Here is a 25710-nt window from a genome sequence, read left to right on the forward strand (position 1 = left end):
ACCTCTGGAGGTCATTTGGTCCAATACCCTGCTCAAAGCAGGGCCAACTGCCAAGTCTCATGTAATTTGGTGTTACATCAGGTTGCTCAAGACATTGTCCAGATGAGTTTTGAGTGTCTCCAAGGATCCCCCAACCTCTGGGCACCCTTTTTCCATGATTGACAGTGTTCTTTGTGAATTTCTTTTTCCTAATACTTAATTAGTTATTGAATACTTTATTCATTTTTTAAAATCATGTTATTCTAATCCCTCACTCATTGAAGTTGGTACATTTTTACTTCTGTTTTCAACAAATGCAGATTTAGGCCAACACAAATAATTTTGTAATCTTGCACCGAACATAGTGTCACTTACGGGGTGTTAACACCGTAATTCCCTCCAGCCATCCATCAGAACTTCTAGCTTTGTAAAACTAAGTTACGCAAAGCACAGACTTCAGTGGTTGATTCAACAATGGCTATTTAGCAAATAATTTTTGCTGAACTGATACAGTTAGCCACAGTGTTGAAGAAAAGTCAGTTCATAAATACAGTGCTTTAGTTAGAGCTTGGGTAAACATTGTACCTCAGTCTTTACAACACTGTATTCTGCTCCTGTCACTGTGTTTTGCAGGCTAGTGCAAATGAAGGAGAGAGAGAGAGATAAATCTATCTTCTTTTTTTCAAACTCCTTTGTGGTAGTATTCTCTTGGGGAACGTTCAGTGACTAATCTTCTTTCTTCATGCTGTAGAAGGAGCTGTGGTCCTTCATTCCCTTTCCAGATACAAGTGTTCCTAATTGAGTAGCTAGGGACTTTTTAAACTTTTTGTTCTTATTTTGCAGAATCAGTTTTTAAAAATGCTTTAAAAATTGCACTCAAATTGAATTTTTAAGCATCCATTTAAAGTAGTTATTTTAAATATAAGAAATCTTATTGTCTGCCGTGAGCTTGCTGAAAGTTTGTGAACCTGGAAAACACCTTCCTGAATATAATCATAGAATCGTAGTATAGTTGTAGTGGGAAGGGACCTCTGGAGGTCATGGAGTCCACCTCCGTGCTCAAAGCAGTGTCAGAACAATATATTCAAGGTCTTGTCCTGAACTCAGGATTTTGAATCCTAAGGATGGAGACTCTACCACCTGTCTGGGCAACTTATTCCAATGTTCGAGCACTCTGACATAGAAGAACTTTTTCTAAGGTTTAAGTGCAATTTCCTGTGTATTGAATTTGTCCCCATTGCCTCTCATCCTGTCACTGGACACCACTGGGAAGAATCTGCCTCAGTCATCTTTACTGCCTCACATCAGATTTTATACATATTAAATAAGGACCTCAAGCCTTCTCTTCTCGAGACTAAAAATCCCTGTTGTCTAAGCTTCTGCTCAAATATTAGATGCTGTAATCCCTTAATCATTTTCGTGGCCCTTCGATGGACTCACTGCCATCTGTCTATGAGTTTCTTGTGCTGAAAAGAGAAGAATAATCACCTCCCTTGAGCTGCTGGTGATGCTCTTCCTAGTGCAGCCCAGGATGCTGTCAGCCACCTTTGCCACAGGGACGCATTGCTGGCTCCTTGTCAGCTTGCTGTCCATTGGAACCTCCAGGTCCTTTCCTGCCAAGCTACTTTCCAGTTAGCTGACCCCCAGCCTGTACTGGTGCATGAGGTGATTCCTCCACAGCTGCAGGACTTGCATTTCCCTTTGTTGAACTTCCTAAGATCCCTGTTGGTTTGTTTCTCCAGTTTGTTGAGGCAGCACAACCATCTGGTCTATCAACCCTCCCTTCCGGTTTTGTGTCATCTGCATACTAGCTGAGGGTGTACTCTGTCCTATCATCCAAGTCATTAATGAAGATATTCAACAGTATTGTCCCTGGTATTACCCGTGAGTAAACCACCGGTGGCTGGCTTCCAGCTGGCTGCCTTGCCACTGGTCACAACCCTTTAAGCTCTATAGTTCAGCCAGTTTTCAGTCCACATCACTTTCCACTTATCTAGCTTGTACTTCATCAATTTATTTATGAGGCTGTTGATATCAAAAGCCTTACTGTCCAAGCCAGTCATCTTGTTGTAGAAGGCTGTCAAGTTTGTTGGTCAGGCATGATTTCCGCTTCACAAATCCAGGCTGACTACTCCCAGTCACTTTTTTTGTGCTTTATATGTTCATAAATGGTTTCTAGGAGGATTTGCTCCAGTCTCAAGGCAGTCCCAAATATATGTAGACTTCATTTTATGAGGGTAGAAAAAAAATGCAGGGGCTAGAGGGAGAGGCTTAGTGCTACACTTGCACTTGAGAAGTACCAGCTCTTCCATGAGCCTTGTAGCTAGACCAGCTGTGGTACTGCTGGCTGGCAGCAAGCAGCTGGTGTTGCAGAGACAGTGAGTATTAGGACAGAAGTGTTCAGGCATGAGAGCTTTCCCCCCAGCTGAGGATTCCCAGCATTGTAAAGTCACTGGGATCTCCTGTAGGATGAACTCAGAAGATGAGTCCTGAAGTTTTATATTTAAATGATATTATCTACGTGGATTTTGCTAGCACAAAAGAGGTTGAGCTAAATTGTTTCTAAGTATAGGGCTCTGTTGAGTTCTTCTATAGTTAGCACTGATAATAAAGGAATAGCACCTTCATTACATTAAGCTTACTGTGACTCTGAAGAAAAGATTTATCATTTTAGTACAAAAACGTCTAAATCTGAGCATGTAGCAATAACTCACTATAATCCTGAAGTCTTTAATATTTAAAGAAAATCTATGGTGCAGCTTCTTTGGTAGAAATAGAAGAAAAATCTTCCGCAGTTGGAAAATTACAGGCTGTGTAGGTGTTGAAATGCCTCCTGCTTCACATTCTTAATTGGCAGCAAGCCAGATACTAAGCGTTTCTGGTTTAAAGGGAAATACTCCCCTTTTCTTTAAATTTCTGATGGGTAAAGGTTGCATTTTGGTTGCATTTTTTTAGCAGTTAGGATTTCTTCCATCTTGATACAACATGAATAGAATTTTCAGTTAAATAGCTTCTCCAAGTTACCTTGACCTTTTGCATTATTGCTGGATAATACAAAGGTATGCGTCTTTTCCTTGCAAGTTGTATCATAAGAAGTTGTGGACCTCATCCATCCTGTGACCCTTTTCCACTCTGGGAGCTCTAGATTTCTCAGTTCTGCGTTAAGGCTTTGTTGGAATTAGTATGTGATACTCGGAGAAACATGCCATAAACATGAAAAGCTTTAATATTAATGGCTTTAAATTAGGGAATAAAATGGGTTTGAATAATGCAAAAATATTGCAAGCTGTTAAATAGATCAGATATTAATCATTACTTGAAGTCCATTTTCAGTAGTTGACAGAATACTGTCCTTTCACTGAATTTAGATGTTACTTGGAGATGTGTTTTTATTGAGAGAGCTCATACATGTTTAGTAAATAAGATTGCAGGGATGCTAATATTAAAATAGGTCTGAAAATCTGTACTCTCATCCATTCTTGCTGTTTTTGAATGGCATTAAAAAGGGCTTTGGTGTAGCTTTGCCCTGTCAAAACTTGTCAACATTCTTGTGTTTACAGACAACGGTTAAAAATAGAGTGGTGTATATGGTAACTAGACAGAAAATTGGTTCCTAATACTTTTTAAGAAAATCACATTAGCTTAATTTTACATCAGTAGTAGTCTTAATGGAGGATTAAAAAACTACAAAAATATTGATACATTTTCTCAGTTGGAATACGCACTGTATAAAAAAAAAATAAATGCCATATTTAAAAAAAATGCAGTATGGGATTAGTAATTTCCTGTATTCCTGAAGTGAGGTAGGATACCAGGAGAAAAAGATAACCCATATTAAAAAAATATAGGAATTGGTGATTGTTTTTATGCTCTGTCAAGCCTTTTCTTCTTGACTTTAAAATTATGTATCTTAAATTTGTCCTGTTTTAATCTTGTTAAATTTTGTTTATAAATATTTTTGCTATTGCACTCTGATATTGTGAATTTCAGTGGGGGTTTTTTTGGTGTGGGTTTTTTTTTTTTAAATCTGTGTTGACCTCCATCCCTGGCTGTGCTTTTTGTTCACTCTTTATTATTGCAAATGTATAGGCACAATAAAGGTGAAGTCTCTGCTCTGGGCATGATTCCCAAATTTTGCTCAGCGGCTCAGGATGTCGCAGCCCTGATGGCAGCAATGTGTGATAACCTCAGTACAGTGCTCACAGCTTTCTGCTCACTTGTTACTTATCTTAGAATTTATGGTAACTCTTCTATTTGGGTTCTTATCTTTGTAATATTTAAGGTATATGTGGTCCATTAAAAAAAAAGACAAAAATATTGGTTCCTGGCATTCATGGTGTATAGCACCCTTTTAGAACAGTTACTGCCATGACTAAGTTTCTGATGGATCCTTGATTGTGCTGGAACTCAGGGTAGTAGGAATGTTTTATTTTGTCCCAAATTAGTTATATTAGTTAGGTGCTATAATCACACAAGCATTTCTAAAGATGTTAATGTATTACTAGGTGAGAAATCAATGGGACTATTTGCAATGGTGAAGTTATGCATAAACATGAATGCCTGTAGGACTAAGGCTTGTAATGTGTTTCCGTGGGCAGGAGCCATCATTTAATTACAATACAGGTACATGCAGGGGAGATAGTCCTTAAGTCCACTTTTATAGGTGGTAGAGGGAAACAGGCACTTCAGTGGCACTGTACATCTCGTCTGTTTAGGCTGAGATAAATGGCTCTTTATTGAGTCCTCTCTCTCTCTGTTGATTTTAAAGGGAAATTACCTTAGAGGCAGACACACACAATCTAAGATTAGGTTAATTCCATCACATATGCTTTAGACACATGCTTTCAAATTACAGGCACTTTGTGTTATTCTATACAAAAAATAAGACATATCTGCCATAGCAAGATTTGCTCTTTCTGGAAGGGGAAGGTTTTGTTGGGGCAGAGGTTTTCCCATGTTAAGACTCTTATGGAGAGAGATAGTTTGTAGTCAGTGAGTTAGGTAATTACACCCATCTGCAGAATGGAAACCTAACAGACGTGAACTGGGGTGCATGTGACTCTCCACCTTGCAAAGGGGATTTGAACGGAATTCCTGCCTTCCAGCCTGTACTTAATCTTCCAGAAAGTACTGCCTTCTAACATGGAAAATTATCTTTGCAAGGATAGTGAAGAATACTTTCTTTCAAAAATACACTGAAATTGCAGTTTGCTAAACACGATTAAGTTAATGTTGGTGATACCTAGTTGTTGTTTGAATATTTTAACTGGGAAATTATACAGTGCAAATAAAAAAAAAAAATCTTTCCAGTAGGATAATATTTCTGTTGGGGTATTTTAGTCTCTGTTGGTTTTAACCAAAGTTTTTACTTCTGCTTCTTGCTTATTTTACAAACATATCCTCATTTTTAAAAGCACATTTGTATGCATTTAACAAAACAGATCTAAATTGGCCTGCTTGACTGTACCTATAATTTCATTTGATCTTCTGAAAGACATGAATGTTGAGGATGATGTAGAGCATTAATGGAATGTGTAAAGATCTTTTCGGCTCTAAATGCTGCAGGAAAGCTTTGCATCTTAACTGTGAATTCCCTAATATACTTCAGAGGCAGAACAGAACTGGAAGGTGGTTGTGCGAATCTACTGTCCTGTGACCAATTTAGGTACCTAGTCCCCTTCCTCAGCTTATGTGTTTCACTAAGAAAACTTGGAATGATGATGGGATGGGGAGTGGTATATGGAAGTATTTAAAAGTAGTTTTACTGTGATTTTTTGAAAAATTATGTGTATAATCATATTATACACTTAATTATAACGTCACACTAAAAAATGCTTGCGTGTGTACACTTGAGCTTTGCTTGCTTATTTAAAAATGAGCTGCTTAGCAGTTGGAACAAATCTGAATTTGTTTAGCAAAATGGATTTTATGCATTTAAACAGGAAAAAGGATGTGTTGATGTTTATTTTTAATTTTGGCATCCAGAACCTTTCTCTTTCTGATTCCATTCTAGAAGTTTATCCACTTGAATAGTTTTTGTTTTCATCTCATGCCTTTTCTTCATTGCTGCTTACCCTTTCCCTTCCATCCTGCTTTTTTTTTTCCTTTTCAATTGCAGGATACCATTGAGAGAGACAGGATGAGGAGAAACGTACAAGATCTGTAGTCTAACCAAGTTTTTGCATCCTTCTTTAATCATGTTTGTCAATATACATCTGATCATACATCTGACTTTTCCCTACAAAAAGGAAAAAATGGTAGATTTCTGTTAAAATGTTGTATGTTGAGTGTCGTTTTCATTTATGGCTTCTATTTGTCCCCTTCCTATGCTTTATCACTTGTATTGTTAAAATGTAAAAGCTTCCACAAAACCACTGCCTTGATCATCCAGTTTGAAAAGATCTTTCAAACATTTTATATTTTTTACCAAAGCTACACTAGAATTAGAACATTCCATATTAGAAATGATACATTTTATTTCTACTACTTATTATATAAAAAAAAGTATTGCCTCTCTTGACTTGTTATATGAATAAACTGGGTAGTTTGGGTTGTGGGGTTTTTTTGGTGTTTTTTGTTTTGTGTTTTTTTTTTTTTTTTAAATGAAAGCCGTGAGCTTGTTACCATCATAGAGAGTAATGTACTGTATGTATATATTTTTGTAAGTTCTGGCCAGGATATCCAAGGAACAAGTGTGGTGGCAAATCTTCCAGTCCTGATGCGACAGAATCCTGCAGAAACACTTCGTCGGGTTTTACCAAAAATCAGAGTAAGTTGTGTGTAATGAGGTTTGAATGTATCTTTTTCTGCCAGTATAAGTATTTTAACAAAGGCAAAAACAATCTCACTTTTATTGCAAACTCACTCTCTAGGAGAGGTATGTCCCGTAGATCTGCCACATTAATTCACTGAATTTACAAAGTATTACAGGTATTATATTTTTTGAAAAATGTTACAACAGGAAAAGAAAGCAGAATTAATACTGTTTACATATTCTAGAGATTTACCAGTGTTTTGACAGCTTTTTGAGAACTCTTTTTGAGGACCAGCCGGTCATAATGGTTCATTTGACATTCTCAATCTCCTTCCATCCAAACATTAAGATTTTCATGCTGCTATGCAGAAAAGTATACTTTGCTTTTAGCTGTCTGAAGTTTCATGTGCTGCCCTCCACATTTTTAGTAAGCCACTGCTAGCTGTGGTAGATGCATGCTGGCCGTGTAATGTTATACAGTAATTTTATATACAGATATGTTTGTATAAAGGATATTTGGGTGGTTTAACCTGGAGAAGAGAAGGCTTCGGGGAGACCTTATTGTGGCCTTCCAATACTTAAAGGGGGCTTATAAGAAAGATGGAGACAGACTTTTTAATAGGGCCTGTACTGACAGGACAAGGGGTAATGGTTTTAAACTAAAAGAACGTAGATTCAGACTAGATATAAGGAAGAAATTTTTTACGATGAGGGTGGTGAAACACTGGAACAGGTTGCCCAGAGAGGTGGTAGATGCCCCATCCCTGGAAACATTCAAGGTCAGGTTGGACGGGGCTCTGAGCAACCTGATCCAGTTGAAGATGTCCCTGCTCACTGCAGGGGGGCTGGACTAGATGACCTGTAAAGGTCCCTTCCAACCCAAACCATTCTATGATTCTGTGATTTTAAGGAAGATAAATATCTCTGTATTTCCACTCTGCCCCAGGTATGACCCCTTGCCTAGAATAAATGAAAAAGGTCATTTAAGGTGTGATTTAAGGAGCAGCTTCAGCCAAATAACAAACTGCATCACAAACGCAAATGCAAAGCCTAATAACTCTAAAGCTAAATAACTCTAAATAAGTGTCATAACTCTATGTAAGGCTACAACAGGAATTAAGACTTTGATTGTGTTAGCCTGCCCGTTAGAGTGGTTTTCATAGATTTTAAGGCTACCAGCTGAGTGGAAAAATACAATTGGTTTTGGCTGTCAAAATATCTGAAAGTTTATTTTGGTAACAGCAAATTTCTGAGGGTTTTTTTCATTGCATCACTGTATTGTCAGTCTTCTATTGATACCATTGACAGTTTTTATGTGATTAAATCAAAGTTTTAATTTAGAATAGTCGCTGGCCTGGTCTCATGCCACTGATCACTTTGGTATTAACCTGGTTCTGATTTACACAAATTGTCAGCTAAAGGAACACTGTGTTTGTTAGTAGCTGTTTGGCTGTAGTAGCTGTTTGAATGTATGTACTCTCTACGGGGAAAGAGGTAAAAATCACAAGGATTTATTGTAGAAATTTTATTTTCAAAGCATTGAGTTGTATTCATTTTATGGACAGACTCAGTTTCCCCATGCAATTTTAGAGATACGTTTGACATTTTCAGTAGTGTGATTCAGTCATGATTTTACCAGGATGCTTTGTAGAATTTAGGGGTTTTTTTCCCCATATAATTTAAAATTCTTTCCCTTTTTAACACAATTTGCCAACAGGAATGTTATTTTCTTGTTGCAAACAACTAATGCTTAAGAAGAGCGTTTAGATCACTTCCTTCAGAAAGACGGAAAGAGTTTAGTTACTGATTGAAGCTAAATATGAATTTGATGATCTAAAATACATTTAACTGAAAGTTTGAATTATGTTAAGAATCTCCTCAGCTTCCTTGTCCTCTCTATCTCAAGCACTTTAGGGATCAGAAGAAAGTCTTCTGTAGTAGCTGCTGTGAGTTTTCTTGCTATATCTGTATCAGATTCTCATTGCCAGGTGTAAGAAAGTTTATAATTATATTAGTAACAAAGATGACATGTCTGAGTCACATGCTTACGTTATACAGTTTTCTATCTACCGAGGAGATGATTACTAAATAGAAAAGCGTGCCCATGTGAAACTTATACTTGTTTGTTCCAGTATATTCACATTTATATTTCATTGTTTTCTTTGCTGAAGTTTTGAAGAAATGAATTGCTTTTATTGAAAAGCTATGTGGATGTATATCTCTCAGCTTTTTTTTTTTTTTATTTTTAAGGCAGCTACCTTAACATTATATTAATAAAAGAATTCCAGAAAAAATACTATATTATGAAAAATTACTTGGTGTATTTCTTACTGCCTGTGGATTTGGTCTTAAACTGAATCCTCCCTCTGTCTCCTAATCTTAAGAGGCTGTTCAAGGGACAATTCAGTATCTGTGAAAAACTAATTTAATGAGTTATATTCTGCTCATTTGTTATGAATTGATTGACTGAAAGATGAGGAACAAATACGTATGTAGTCCTCAACATGATTTCCTTAGCAAATATTCTTCTGTAGGATATTTAAATGCAAGCCCTACTGCAGAGGAGTCTTAGGTTCCATGTGGTAGATGTACTCAGTGATATTCCATGCACCGATGTATGCTGGGGGCCACCCAGCTGGAAAGCAGCTTTGCAGAAAAAGATGAGGGGGTCCTGGTGGACACCAAGTTGAACATGAGCCAGTAATGTGCCCTTGCTGCAAAGCATCCTGGGCTGCATTAGACAAAGCATTGCCAGCAGTTCGAGGAATGTGATCCTTCCCCTCTACTCCATACTCTGCTCCACCTTCTACTCTACTCCACCTGGAGCACTGTGTCCAGTTCTGGGCTCCCCAGTACCACAGAGACACAGACATACTGAAGAGAGTACAATGAAGGGCCATGAAGAGGATTAAGGGACTGGAGCATCTCTTCTATGAGGAAAGGCTGAGAGGGCTGAGGCTGTTCAGCCTGCAGAAGAGAAGGCTTGGAGGCGATCTTATCAATGTATATAAATACCTGAAGGGAGGATGCAAAGAGGAGAGAGCCAGGCTCTTTTCAGTGGTGCCCAGTGACAGGGCAAGAGGCAACGGGCACAAACTGAAACACAGGAGGTTCCCTCTGAACATCAGGAAGCACTTTTTCACTGTGAGGGTGACCGAGCACTGGCACAGGTTGTGGTCTCCCTCCTTGGAGGTGTTCAGAAGCTGTCTGGACATGTTCTGGCTCTAGGTAGCCCTGCTTGAGCAGGGGGATTGGACAAAATGACCTCCAGAGGACCCTTCCAGCCTCAACCATTCTGTGATTCTGTGAATATCAGATATCACCTTTCAACTTCGTATCATCTCCTGAAACTTCTGTGATCCCAGGAGACTCCTATTTCTTAAGAGGAGCTGTCCCAACTTTTGTCTGATTATTTAAATTCAGCAAATGGCCAAGAAATAGCTGTCCTCAGAACTAAGGACTAGTATAGACTTACAGATTGTTTAGAAAACATTGAAGTACTTATAGTTGTCATGTTCTGTGCTATATGATGCAGGTCAATAGGCATTTGTTTAAGTATATATATGTATGTATTAAAAAAAATGCTTTGAGAAAAAGAATGACTTGGAAGTTGCAAAGTAATTGAAAACCCTTTAACTTACACCGTTTCTGCAGTTACTACCTCATGTTATTCTGACATTCATAATGCATTCCTTCCTAAACCAAACTACTGGCTTCAAGAAAAGTTTTTTATTTTCTGTTTAACATACTGAATCCATTTTTGTCTCTGGTGTTTCTGCTTTAAGAGCAGAGTTCTTCCTGCAATGAAGGAGTAATAAGAAATGCTGGGGTCTTTTTACCCTTATTTGTCAGGGTGTGGAGAAGTGGTAGTCTTTGCCTCTCTGGCTTTAACAAAAAGTCTAATATGGGAATACAGTTTTTGATTCTAGTCTTAGATTTTTTTTTTTATATAGGGATGGAGAAAAACTTTAAAAGGATGATCATTAGCATGATCCATGCCTAGGGCCTGGAAAATATTTGTATGGTGGGAGTTGGAGCTCAGTGTGTTTAGATCAGGCAGTACTTAATTACTTTGCAAAAGTATCTTCCTGCATAATATTAAAGGACATTCAACTGAAAACGGTATATGAAGAGAGTTAGGAATTGAAGACAGAAACATTAGAAATGAAGCAGACAATTTTAATAATAAATCAGATCAATCTTTGAGCAAATAACTGAGAAAAGTAGTGTGTTTTTAATCTTGCAGTGTCATTTAAATCCAAACTGAACGCCTTCCTAGATGATAAATTAAATGAAACTTAAGTTAATGGGCTCAAGGCAGAGGTAAAAGAGTGAAATATAATGAGGTCAATCTAATTTTAAGTGTTCCTTTTGGGTTTAAGCTTTATAAATTAAAACTTTCTGGAATGTATATGAGTTAAATTTCTTTTTGTGGCTGTGCTCTTATAAAGCAGGTTCTTCAATGGTGCTCTGTTATCTAATATTTATTTAATCTGTAATAGAAGAACAGTTCTGTTGTACCCATGTTCACTGCACTTTTAACTGCAAAACAGTATTTGGCATCATTAAGTACTTGACCTATTTTTTTCCTTATCCTTGTTTTTATTGGAGGAGTAGTCCTGACCATTAAATGGAAACTATTATAATCTATAAAGGCATAATTGAACTCAACTGTGATTAGAGTCTTGCAAATGTAGTCTGGCATTGCAGGGAAGTAAGCTGACTTAAATTACTGCACTTGGTTTCACTTCTGTAGATTGGGAAAAATAATTTGTGAATTCAAATTTGCACATGAAAAATGAGTTGTGTAGTAGTTTCAGGGTGCTATTTATCTGAAAGTATTGTCACCATACAACTGGTTAGGGAAACCAGTGTGCTTATTTAGCATACCTGCAGAAACCCAAAAGTAAAAATAAATACTGTTTTTATTAGAGCTGAGGATAAAACAGATACAGGAAGAAATAAATGCAAGGAATGTTCTGGCTGGCTACATTACAAATTTTTATTTCACTTGTGAGAAAGTGATAAACCTTCTTACTTTTATAAATAAATATAGAAATGGATATATACAAATTGCTTGTCATTCCTTAAAACCTAATTAAATTAAAATTATATCAAAGACCCTTTATATATTTAACGTAAGTGTTCTAGGTCTGAGATGAGCAAAATCAAGCATACAATACATCAACAAACATGCCAGATCTAAATAACGATTAAATTGGGTGTCAGTATTTTGGTTATGCTAATAAAACAAATATGTTGTATATCATTTAGATGTTAACGTAGGAATGAGATTATGAAATATTTTTTTAAATCCTACAGTTAAATAAAGTGGCATCCTTGTATGGGTTCTTTTGCGTAGAGATCCCCAGTCTCTGGATTTCTGCATGCACCTCCTCATGAACCTTGGAAGTCATTGAAATGCAGAGTTAGGGAAAGCTTAGACATTCTTCTCACCATTCCTTGTTGTGCACCAAATAGCTCCTTTCAAATGATGCTATAGTATTTTCCCTGTTTTCCATCCTTGGACACTGCCACCAGAAGCAGTGGAGGCAGGTTGCAGGTGTCTCTGACTAATAAGAGCTTTATCCAAATGCTGTGATTGCAGAAAACTGACTACTCTTGTTGAAGTGTATTCATCAAGCCTTATTTAGTGCTGTCTGATTAGTTCCAAACTCATTTTCACAGTTAATTATTTTCCTAATATATCACTCTCCCCTTGAAAGCTTTTCTTTTTTCCTAGTTGATTTTATAGTTTAAGAAGAGGTGGGGTGATTTTCACCCTGACTTATACCTAACATTGATTTTAAGGTCCCTCCTCATTGTATCTTTGAGCTTCTGTAATCTCCGTTATTTCTGTGTCTTTCTAGTCCTAAATGAAGATTTCTGTCAAATCAACACCGTTACTAAAATGATTGACTATATTTTTACTTGCAGCATTCTTTCAAGAGAATTCTGTTGCTGCAGGACATAAAGTGCATTAAACTAGAGGTGAATTTTCTGTTTTCCAATTAATGGAATAAGCTAGGCTTTCTAAATTTTGCAAGTTATGATGCCTGAGTTTAACTTGTAGACATTGGGATAGTTCAAGAACGTGCCAATACCCTTAAATTCCATTAAATATGCTTGTCTGAATAAGACAGACAGGAAAAGCTTTTTTCCTCCAGAGTTAGAATCTGTGGAGGATCCATGTGTAGAAAAATACATTACTTTCTAAATAAATAAATTTAAGTTAAGTAAATTTAAGTCACTCAACTTGAGGTCAGTGAAATTGGAATGAGGACACCCATACTTTTTCATATGTGGAACTGTACAGTTCTGACTGCAAACATCAATGCAGGCAGGTGTGTAAGCAATCTAGAAATTTACATTTCAATGTCTCCCGAGGTCCATGAGGAGGCACATCCAGAGAATGTGTTTTCACACATGATTATCCAGAGTTGTGTGGATCTGTGGAGGAGACTATTTGGAAACTTTATTTGATGGTAAGTAACCCTGTTTGCATTGCATACAGAGTGAATACGTACATAAAATTGAATTCAGCTCCGTTATGTTCTGGTCTGTAGTGGTGTCTTAGCATCTACAGTGTGTAGAGAGTTCTTTTGATTATTTTGGGGATGCTTTTTTGAACAAGCGTAAGCCAAAATCCCAGAACAGTATGCACAGGTATTCCAGTCCCAGAAACATTCAAATTACAAAATTGGTAGGTGTCCTTATTCTTGGCTTTGGCTGTTGTAATAACAACGGAGGAACAAGGACGGAGGTAGGCTGTGGAGATAACAAGAGGGCAGTTTCCATGGCTATTGAATGGAAATATTTTATCACACTTTGATTGATAAGCTGCACAATGCTGTTTCTTTTTTTTCATTTGGGGGAGCAGGGGCTCAGAGAATGCTGTTACAAATATACATGGCCGTAACCTGAGACAGCTGTTGAGAGATAAGTAATGGTTCTCTGAAATCAGATAAACTAAAAATTACACATTTGCACACACAAACTGGTTGACGTTTGTGTAATGAAAACTTATTGTTGTTTTCCTTTGAAGTAAGCAAAGTCTACTAAATAATTTCTGAGATGTTCTCTGCAAACTATTTTCTCGGCAAAATTCCTCTGCTGTGTAATACTTAGGTGCATAATGGATACTTTCTTAATCTGGTCTAGGCTGATTTAAAAAAAAAATTAGAATATCAATTTATCGTTGATTTTGGGTATGTGATCTGAGAAAACACTGTTCATCTCAAGCATTTTAAAAAAAGAAACAAACCCACATATATAAAGTGTTAAATAGGAAGTGTGGGCTTTAAACTCTTACTGAGTTTGGAATAATTTGTAAAATGAGTGTATGCTTTAGTAATAGAATAATGCACTTTATTTTCTCATGAGATAGAGAGATATGTTTAGAGAAGAAAAAAAAATGGAACGTTCACCTAGCTGATAGATATGTACATACTTACAATGACTGATATGATGCTATGTCATAGGTTGCATCCTGCAAGCTCTTTGGTGTGTGCATAAGTCTCAAATTTAAGTTTCCTTTTTGTTTCATTCAAAAAATTTAGTAATATTTCATTCATTGTTTAACTTTTGAATTGATGCTTTTAAAGGCAGCCTAATTAATTATATTCTTGCACATTAAAGCTAAGTACTAGTAAATGCTGAGTTACCTAGATAAATATTCTAGTACATCTTGCTTTATTCTTAAGACACTATATATATATATATATGTATATATCTATCTGTATACACACAGATTTTCATTTGTGTTCCATGTCAGTTGGCAAGGGACGAAATTTAAATTGCCTTCTGCTATTTTAGTATCTCTCACTGGATGAATGAAATATTTCTTTTTTATTCATGTGCGTAAACAGCAGAAGTGCAGTTGTTGGCTGGTCTGTTTTTACCTCTCATTTTGTAAAGTCAAAAAATCCACACATATGCATTGATGAAACTGAAAGTACAAAAATATTATAATTAACTTTATTTTTCTTAAAAGGTTCACACTATAAGAGATTTTAATATCTCCAAGTAATTGCTGTTAAGAGAAAATAATTTCACAGCCAATTTTGTAGTTTACCCAGGTTGTTGCATATTCACTCTTAAAAGCGAATGTAAAAACGTGAATGTTCTTTCAGTTTATTTCTGCCTCATGCTCTAAATTGATGTAATTTGTAATTATACAGGAGGTGCTGCATGTTGCAGGAGTGGAAATGCAGTTAACAGCTGCTGTTTCATTTTTGACTGTCCTGCAAGAGGAGTCGGTGTCCATTCATACGTACTCGCACTCTTTCCTACACATCATTCTCCAGAACCTGGAACACAGGGATGCAGGTCAGGGCTGTACAACTATGCTGATGACAGATTACTTCTATATGTTTTGTTTCCTTAGTGACTATACAATGCTGTGTAAAGCAGTGAGTGCAGTCACTGCGACTTTGTATCTAGACTTGCATGAATGAAAAGATTTCTGCATGCTGACCAATTACATACTGATATTTAATGTAATTAAATGTAATTTAATGTAATGTAATAAATGTAATGTAAATTAAATGTAATTCTGATTGAAGCAAACAAAAACACTTTGTCTGAAGGACTAAATCCCAAAGTTGTTACTGAGTCCAAGCTTCTACTGAAGTACCAGAGTTCTGTGGCTGAGAAAATAGAGGGACAATGGTTGACGTTTCTTCTGTAATGATTAGTTTTTCCTTAACTTCTTTGACACTATTTTTAGGATGTAAAGAAAAAAGGGCCTATTGTAAAACTAGAAAGTTTCAGTGGGCGTAAGAAAAGAATATGCTTCTAAGTGAGGGAAATTGTCTTTTCAAAACAAACAGGATAATATTTTCCTCTACTGTAATTCAAAAGGTAAAAGAAATGGGGACAGAATTTGCTTCTTACCTATCCTACTTCTTAATGAGTGTTTGAAGTTTTGAATGTTAATTTAGTGGCTTTTAGAAATATAGCTCCTTGAAGAGATGAGTTTAAAAAATGAGAACTAATTTTGTAAAACTGATGTGTGTTTTGTTATACTTGTTGTATGTACGACATAACATATAACCCATTTCTTTCTAACAGGTGTCAGCAATGCATGGCTAGAAACTCTTCTTGCTGTAATAGAAGCTTTGCCAAAAGAGACTATTAGACATGAGGTAATAATATTCTCCCACCTATGCTAAAAACAAATTAATAATATTTTGTAAGGTTGTAGTTCCTTGCAAGTCTCATTCACTTCAGTAAGATTTGTGGCAGTTCTATGCCTGTGAAAACAGTAATGCTTGTGGAACATACTGTAAGAGAGGAATGTGCTAAAAGGCAAGACAGGAAGGTCACCTTAAAAAATTTTAGTGTTCTTTAGTAAATAAAGAGCATTTACTGTAACACGTCCACTGCACTTAGTATTCTTAGTAACATGTTTTCATGTATCCTGTTTTCGTTTACAGGATAGTATCTCATTCTGTGTCTTCATGAAAGAACTACATTTTGCTCGCTACTGGACTAAAATACTGATTTCTGCTAAATGGGACTGAATGCTAGAGATCCATTTCATTGTGTATTTCAGTTGTTCTTGATGTACCAAAATCCTAATGCCCTGCAAACACTTAATTTTTCACTGTGTAGCTCAAGAAAGAGGAAGGAAATCTGTCACTAAGTCATAATGTCACTCCCCTTTACTCAGCTAATTTATTCAGTTTTGTTTTGAATATTCATATTTCATTGTTAAGTTTAAAAGCTTTGCAACTGGCATATTTTACTGTGTTTATAATTTAAAACAATATGGAGATTTAAATATATTATCGTTTGTGTAGTATAAAAATACTCATTAAAATTAGTGGGTAATTAAAATCCAGCACTGTTAAAAAAAAAAACCCCAGACTTCTGAAGGGTGAAAAGTTATGTTGGAAAAAAAAGAGAAATTATTCTAGTCACCTCCAAAATCTAATTCTAATGTAATTTTAAAGATGCTATTTACACAAGATGGAGTTTCTCCCCTGATTTATCTCTAGGAACTCATTTATAAGTTTCCACAAAAATTTGCTTTGGGAAGATCACAACTCATAAAGCAGTGTTGATTCAACAGCTGTACAGAAACATGAATCTGAAAAGGGGCCTTTCATGTTACTTGAAGGATCTTTGTGTCAGAAAACTTGGAATATTCTAGTTGTTAATTTTCTTTGTGAGTAAAAATCATAGGGCAATCATAACTTTCAAGGACATAAGGAACGGTGCGTGTGTCAGACCAAAGGTCAGCCTAACCCAGTATCCTCTCTCTGGCAATGGCCACTTCATGGGAGGGACTGTGTCTAGGTCAGTGTTGGAGTTAGTATTACTAGACATGGTGTGTTTGCTGTCATAGTTCAAAGACCAAATAAGTAATATACAGTTTTGTAGGTAACTAATGATATGTTTCTTTATGCAGTGTTATAGTTAGAAGCATACCTCATGTACTAATTCTAGGCTGGGTGATCTATTTGTCCTTACAGTGGTAAGATTCTCTTACCTCAAAATTTCAGCTGGTAAGAGGAGGAGAAAAATGCTTTTAGAATTTTGTTGGACTTTCCTGCCCTGTATCTTATCCTTTTGTGGAGCTCTGCAAAAGAGGTTGAGTGAGGAACTGTGGCAGGCTACAGGAGGTACCTCTCTGTAATGTTCCTCTTGGCCTGACACCTGGATTTCTGTGATTATTTCTGGGCAAAAAATAATATATCTAAATATGGTGTTCTGTGGGCCTTTCTTAGTTTGTTCCTGGCACCATAGACGTGATCCAACAAATGACAGCAGAGCTCCAATAAAGTTGCAGTTTTTCTGCATCTGTATGGAAACGAAACCTCTTCCTTACAGATCCCCAAAGTCTGCATAATCAAGAGGGATCGTTGCCTCAAAACTTTACATCAGAAGTGGTGTTTCCTGGGAAAACTTATGAGGGAACCTCAGAGAGGCTTACTTTTCCTTTCTGTACATTTTTTTTTCTTGTGCAGGAACATGTTTAACAACTTTTGTGAAAATTACCAGCTAATAGCTATAAATATTCATATACAACTTAGTCTCAAAATAAAGACACAAGTAGACAGATGTAAAACTGTGGCCGTGATGTGAATCATAAACTGCTATTTGGGCCAAAATAAGGGTTTCATATGCTATAATTAACACTGAATATTAAATACAGGTTTCCAATAGACTGTTAATGTACATAGGCATTATTATTGTTAGTACTGATTAATTCCATGAAAGGGGTAGATGACATTTGGGATATGTTTTTCTAGATTTTTTTTTTTTTTTTATGAAGGGGAATACATTATTTACTGCTCACATTTCTTCTGTTCACATTTCTTCTTTTTTCTTTCATATAGATCCTGAATCCACTTGTTTCCAAAGCACAGCTTTCTCAAACACTTCAGTCCCGCTTAGTTAGTTGTAAAATCATGGGGAAATTAGCTAACAAATTTGAAGCTCATATGTAAGTAGACTGTACATATATTTTCATTCCACAGTATATACCAGTATTTCTCTGTTAGTGGGCAAAAATTACAAGAAAAGTAGACTTTATTGCAAAAATTAAATGCTTTCTTTTTACAGACCCCTTTATTTGTATATTTATTAGTAATAAAAAATGTTCATTATGTAATTAGCATATTCAGACTTGCTGATGTTCATCAGTTTATAACTTAAGTTGATATGTTCTTCCACAGGTTTGAATGGTTACTATTTTCATGCTGTTCTTCCCTAATGTTTTTCTCACTAGGAAATAAGCCAAACAGTGGATTTCTCTACAATTTACAGACACAACTTAATCACCTTAGAGTTTGTTGTCATAAAGAGAAAAGTCCTGTTCCTAACTTTTTATTTGTCTAACCAAATTTCACATGTAGATATTTTTTTTTTTTCTATCCCTAATTATATGGAGATGTATCAGGAGCCACTGTTGTGGCCTGATATTATCCAGGTCCTAGGTTCAGTGTCTCTGGGTTTGGACAGTGGTGCAGAAGAGGGAAGCAGTGATGAAAGTAAATCTGAGTAACTTATCTGCCCAAAGCAGTTGGTATGGTGCATTCTTTGGACAGTTGATCCAGTCTTATGATAGTAGGACCATTTCACCAAATGTGTTTCCTATCCAGGCAATTGGCCACATGTGATCTTGCATTACAGAAGAAATCCACTGAGGGCTACTAAATGCACAGAAACCATGCCTAGCTGAGGAAGTCCACTATAATAATGATTTTTGATCTGCCCCAAAATGCAAGAATTCAGCATAACAGAAAAGATGAACAACAGGACCATATGACAAGACATTTAGGAATAAATTTCTTTAAATTATGACTTTTTTCTTCAATAAGAAAGAACGAGAAGCAACCAAAGGGAAGCTATCTATACCTTCATTTGCTATGTAGACTACACTTGTTGGACATGCAAAAGTTAATGAGCATGGTAAAATAGTATTTTTTGAGAATGTTACCGAAGTCTTCAAATCTTTATCTTCAAAATCTGTAGCATTCTGGCAGAATCACAATTGCTTTTATTTTTTTGATGTTACATTCTCATGAAAATAAAGTGAATTTCCAGCTCACTTGGAATCTTATAAGAAATTATAATAGTGTTAGCCATAATAAGTTCAAATAATCATACCTTCTTTTGTTGGGTTTCTTCAGGATGATTCCTTGCTGTTCAGCAATAGGAAACCCCTCATTTCAGTCAACAGTAACACCATTTCTGTACAGAAGCTACAGATTAAGAAGATGGCTGAGAATTTTCTGGGACATTTTGATCCTCTGGTAGAGGGCTCTGAGTGCAGTTCAGAGGGCTGAAAAGAGACCTGGATCCACAGGTTTAGAATGTGGCAGGCTAAGTAAGATTCATGACACACTCTCATTCCCCTTGCAGGAGGGGTCTTGGTACAGACTCAGAAGACGTGTCTGGCCTCAGGAGTAGGCAGTATATAAGCATATCTTCACATTCTTCTTCAGAATGGCACCATTTTTCCTCATAAAATTCATACTATAATTAAAAACCTTTCTTTTGTATTTCACATAACTCCCAGGTTATTTTATAAAGTATTGAAAAAGCCCCAACCTTGAAATAGAACATTAGTTTTTCTACCCTTTGTTCCAACAGATAGTTAAAAATAAGTCTTTTTTGGAACTAGTCTCTACTTCAGAGTATTCTAAAATGCCAGACTCCCAAGACTTTGTACAATTTTTGAAACTTGAGGCCAAATTTTGCTGTAAGAAGTAAATTAATTTCCACTGTATAAGTGGAGGCTTGAAAATTTCAAGCTGGCTTGAAAATTTGCCTGTCTGTGGCTTCATATTATTTCTCTTGAGTTTTGCAACAACATAAGGATTTGGATAGAGATATTTTATGAATACTCATGACAGCGTCTTGGGCAGTGAAAGGAAACACAATGGCTGATTCTGCCAAGTTGTAGTATGTGTTTTTACTTATATAGAATTCAAAATAGTTATTTTGTATCTGCCGTTGATTTAACATGAATACTTGGGTCTGCTTGCATAAAGACATTGCAGTACTGAAGCTTTTAATCTTAAATTCTTTTTCTACTTTCTTCCCAAATATCTCTTTGGTGATACATGCATACCAAAGATGAGGTATTAGCGACAATTAATTGGGATTTGCACTTCCATTTATATAACTCTTTGTATTCTTACAGTGGCTGTTCAAAAATTGTACTGAAGATGGTTATTAAATGAGGACAGCATCTCTGAGCCTACCTACTATTTTTGTAGTTTAAAAAAAAAATACATGAAATATGAGCAAATTATAATGACTGTAAATAATCCTTTTTCTGTTTCTTTATAGCACATACTTGTGTCTGATGTACAGTATTCTTTTATAAGTGCAAATTCTCAGAAAAATCATTTAGCATGTGTGATAAATTAGTTTTAAAAAAAAATTGCCATTAGAAGTAATAATGGATAAAATTTGAGTACTACAGAGTGGATTTTATATATTCTTGTTCTGTATATTAATAAAAAATGTTCACATTTTTAGTATTAAAAGAGAGATTCTTCCATTGGTAAAATCACTGTGCCAGGATGTGGAATATGAAGTTAGAACTTGCATGTGTCGGCAACTGGAACATATAGCTCAAGGAATAGGGTGAGTACAATTTGCATAAATGCTTCTAAACACAAAATCTTTCTGTAAAATACTTAATGGTAAACTAAAAACTCCTTTTAAGATTTCTAACTTAATTCATGTGTACTCAATAAGGAATTTGGAGTGTACAGATGTGTTCTTAGGAACTGGCTGTTGGCAGTTGGCTCTTTTCCATTTTCAGATTTTTGTTTCTCTCTGATAGTAAAATTGCTGAACCATACAAACAACAGCTTTTTGTAAATAATGAGTTCATCTATAGCTTCTTGAAATCATCTCAATTATCCATTCATGTCATTAGGCTTATTTATAAATGGCAGAGGATTATGGCAAGTATTAGCAGGTTTTTTTTCTAATAATTACTGTGCAGTTTTTTTCAAAAGGCAAAATGTGTTTTGTAAGCAAATTTAATTTCAGTATCAACTTTTACTCTAACATTGAAGACCTTCAGTATTGCACATATAGGAATAGAAAAAGTCTGGAACTTTTATTTTAATAAATAGAACATGTTAACTACCCACGCAGGATTGGTCTCTGAGTGAACAAATATTTTAAAATTCCAGGTCTGTCCACCTGTTATTGTGTCAGGAAGAAAAAAAAGCAGTAACTTCTCTTACAGACTTGAAGAAATTATCAAGTAAGGTTCTCTGCCCTGTGTTATGCAGGGGGGATAGATTAGATTAGATATTAAGAGTGACTCTGGCTTTTAAAATTGTGAATTTATGGATGATACATTCAAGGATGAGTCTGAAACTGAAATATAATTTGAAAGATATGGTAAATATGCACTTCAGTTTGTTAGTACTGGTGTTTGCAGAAAAGATGCCTTCCTGTGGCTATGGAATTATTATTATTTTTTTTTAATGGAGAATTATGCTGTGGTTTAGATTCTGAGTTATTTTAAAAAAAAACAAACAAAAACAAACCACCAGAAATTCCTGAAGCAACATGATTTTCCTCTCAGCCATGGAGTACTGGAAAAGTGTATGTTGATGCAGTGTTTTAGCTTACTCAGATATAGGGAATATTCACAGCAAGAACTAAGCATTACTGCCATGTACTTAATTTAACTCTGTTTTGGTAAGGTCATGCAGGATAGTAATTTCTAGGTTCCTAAATAAACTTGTCTTTATTGCATACAAGATAATTTTATATATATGCTTTAGGCACTTCTTGGCAAGGTCCTTGTCCTACAAAAGTTCAGAGGATGTGAATAATGTGAAAACACAATATTACTCATCTCAGTAAAGTTACTAATTTGTTTTTGTACTTACTTTCTTTTATTTACCATGCTAACCTACATTTTGTTATAATTTTAACATTTTCCATATTGAATGGCTGTGAATTTACAAGAACTTGTAATTACAGAAAAGAAAGGTCGTATTTGTTGATATTGTTGATATTTGTAAAACTGAAAATTTCGCACGCATTTTACTAAACTGAATTACTGATTACTTTGCTTTTATTTTTACTGTATGCATGTATGTCATGTATCTTTATGTATCTTAAAAATGAATTCTGTTTAATGGGAGATTAAAGATGAGTGAAAGAGAGGGTTCCGTTTATCTTCAGGGAGTGACCTGTTGTTTTTTTTTCCCATAACTACTGAGTTTCGAAAGGAGGGGTGGCTCTAACTATCATATTAGTTTGAAGATTTTTGATGCCACCAAAGTGGAAATCCACAGAAACATATTTGCAAAGCATTTTTTTCCCTTTTTTTTTTTTTCCCCTCCTGGGTCTTGATTGAGGATGTAGTCCTACCCTTCTCTCCCCTGACCGTTCCTATGCCTATGTTCTCATCTGTCTCAAACAACTTCCTTCCTCTTTTCTCATTTGTTATTGCTAAATCCCATGAGATTTTTTTGTGTCTTATTTGAGACACCGTCTGCATTTCCATGGATTCCTCTAACCTTCTCAGTTAACCTCTGCTATAGTCAAGAGCTGAGTAGTAATCATATGAATTTGGCTTTGAAATTGATTTGTGACACATAATACAGCAAACAGTTGTTTTTTAAAAATAGTGTATGTATGTTATTCTGAGTAAAATAACTCTTATCTAGGGTATGCATATAGTTAGGGAATATTCCTTTCAGATATTACTGAAACAGTTTTATTTTACATTTAAGATAGGAATATGTACAGAGAGGTGTTAAAATAAGAACTAAATGTGTGCATTTGTGTTGTTTTCCTCACTCTTCCTTCAAATGCTGTTTAAGTTCAACGTATACTAAGCAGTGTGAAAGAAGAAGCAAAAAAGTTGTTTTCATTTGTAAGAAGGTGGCTATCTCTTATACTAATAAATGACCATTTTGGAAAGGAAATAAAATTTTCTTCATTGTGTTTAGTGTCTTTAAAATGAACTAAATTGCATTTATTATACCTGGGAGCTGACAGTCTTCAAACAAGATAGATTTTATGCAGTGGCAAATGACAGTATTCCTGGCAATTTACCCAGCCTTAGAATAGTGGTTTAATAGGGCTAAATACATAGTTATCAATTAGTGGTCTGTTCTGTGTATTTTTCTTTAATTCTTTCCTCCCCAACTTTTATTTCTAGCATTAATGTATGCATATACAGTGTTCTCTCTCTGAGGTCTTTGCCTAGTCCCTTCACAATGATTTAGATGCTTTAATCTTTAATCTTGTAAGAAATGGTGAACTGTTGGTATTTTCGGTATGTAAACTATTGCAGTGTTTCATGTTGAGGATGAATATGTGGTAGGAAAATAAAGACAATTAAATAAACAGAAATAAGCACATTTTAATATAAATGTTAAAGGCATAATGTGACAACAGTCCCAATGCTTATTTTTACTATTTAGTGATGTTACCACTAAATGATATCATGTCATTTTCTCATAATTTTATATGAATGATTAATCATCTGTTTGGAAGAATACTGTTAAGCTACATCTTGATTTGCTGCTAACAATAATAAACTCTAAGGTGCAAATCACTTTGCTGATTATAAAGATTTGAAGTGTTATTGTTCATATTGATTTACAAAAGGGACAGCTGTTACTTGTTTAGTCTGATTGAAAGGGGTATCTTGGGCATCTTTATTTCAGTAAAAATCTGTCACCCTGGAGGTTGTGATTAGTTCTGTATTAAAAACTGTGATTGAAATGACAGAGTCTAAATTCTTTGTACACAGTTGCTCAAAGTGTCAAACAGCTTTGATTTTGTCATCTTGGTTAATGCTCACGTAGTGTAATTTTATCAGAGTGTTTCCCTGCAGTTTTATGTTTTGGGCAGTATAAACATTGAGGGCCAGATCCCTGGCTATTATAAATTGCTGAGGTCCCATTCCTGAAATGTGGTGCTTACAACAGCTTTCACTAACTGACGAGCAGACCAAGAGCTTGTACATGAGAACAGGACTAAGTGAGCTTCTTAACTCAAATGCAGGCTAATTCAAACACTAGAAATCTTGACTACTATAAATAAAAAAATGAGCATGACAGAAAAAAAAAAGTGGAAATACTGGATATGTCTTCCATGTTCTTGTTGATAGTGGGACTGCAGAAAAGATTGTTCTAATCTCTTAAGGCAATCAAGAATCAGTTACGCACTATACACTGGGACATGGGAAATTATGCTGGTTGGTAGCTTCTACAGAAGCTATACTTCTACTCCAAGAAGCGAATCACCCTCAGTAAGTTTGCAGATGACACCAAGTTGTGCAGGAGTGTTGATCTGCTTGAGGGTAGGAAGGCTCTGCAGAGGGACCTGGACAGGCTGGATCGATGGGCCGAGGTCAATTGTATGGGGTTCAACAAGGCCAAGTGCCAGGTCCTGCACTTGGGCCACAGCAACCCCATGCAACACTACAGGCTTGGGGAAGAGTGGCTGGAAAGCTGCCTGGCAGAGAAGGACCTGGGGGTGTTGGTTGACAGCCACCTGAATATGAGCCAGCAGTGTGCCCAGGTGGCCAAGAAAGCCAATGGCATCCTGGCTTGTATCAAAAATAGTGTGGCCAGCAGGAGTAGGGAAGTGATCGTGCCCCTGTACTCGGCACTGGTGAGGCTGCATCTCAAATACTGTGTTCAGTTTTGGGTCCCTCACCACAAGAGAGACATTGAGGTGCTGGAGCGTGTCCAGAGAAGGGCAACGAAGCTGGTGAAGGGTCTAGAGCACAAGTCTTATGAGGAGCAGCTGAAGGAACTGGGGTTGTTTAGCCTGGAGAAAAGGAGGCTGAGGGGAGACCTTATTGCTCTCCACAACTATCTGAAAGGAGGTTGTAGCGAGGTGGGGGTCGGTCTCTTTTCCCAGGTAACAAGTGCTAGGACGAGAGGAAATGGCCTCAAGTTGCGCCAGGGGAGGTTTAGACTGGATATTAGGAAATTTTGCTTCACTGAAAGGGTTCTCAAGCATTGGAACAGGCTGCCCAGGGAAGTGGTTGAGTTGCCATCCCTGGAGGTATTTAAAAGACGTTTGGATGAGGTGCTTAGGGACATGGTGTAGTGGTGGTCTTGGTAGTGTTAGGTTTACGGTTGGACTCGATGATCTTAAAGGTCTTTTCCAACCTATACGATTCTGTGATTCTGTGAATCTCTTTTCATCTTACTTATGCCAGTCACCTTACTGTGCAAATGTTTCTGTGTCAAGAGTGTTTCCCTCCTCCTTAGTCACCTCTCTGATTAAACTCTTGATATCTAAGTCAGTCCCTAACACAGCAGTCTGCTGCCAATGTAAAGATTCAAGTTGTCAGGACCATCACACACGCAGATAGTGCTAGTAATTAGTGCCAAGCCAAAAGAGACAAGCAGAACCTGTTCTTTACTACTTTAAAACAAGCCTAAAAGCTGGTGTTTGGACTAGTTGGGAAACTAGTTTTCTCTGAGCAGTAGTTGCTTACCCTCTGTAAAGAAGGC

At 36.2% G+C, this 25710-nt stretch overlaps 1 protein-coding gene across 10 annotated transcripts in view; it reads left to right on the forward strand.

The window, feature by feature from the left end:
• Positions 1-25710, forward strand: part of PPP4R4 (protein phosphatase 4 regulatory subunit 4) — a 111816-nt gene that overhangs the window by 17809 nt on the left and 68297 nt on the right. For 8 of the 10 annotated variants that reach the window (XR_012042986.1, XM_072864430.1, XM_072864431.1 and 5 more), the window contains 5 exons: positions 6646-6748; positions 14914-15061; positions 15806-15879; positions 18079-18185; positions 20732-20839. Coding sequence is in view for 9 of the 10 variants with exons in the window: in XM_072864430.1 (XP_072720531.1) it covers positions 6646-6748; positions 14914-15061; positions 15806-15879; positions 18079-18185; positions 20732-20839 (540 nt within the window). In the remaining variant the exon portion in view is untranslated. Of the gene's footprint in view, positions 1-6645; positions 6749-13120; positions 13219-14913; positions 15062-15805; positions 15880-18078; positions 18186-20731; positions 20840-25710 lie in introns of those variants that run through there. The other 2 variants (XM_072864437.1, XM_072864438.1) reach the window with 2 other exon arrangements.

Source organism: Ciconia boyciana, chromosome 6 (genome assembly GCF_034638445.1).
Source record: "Ciconia boyciana chromosome 6, ASM3463844v1, whole genome shotgun sequence".
In the NCBI taxonomy this organism is placed as follows: Eukaryota; Metazoa; Chordata; class Aves; order Ciconiiformes; family Ciconiidae; genus Ciconia; species Ciconia boyciana.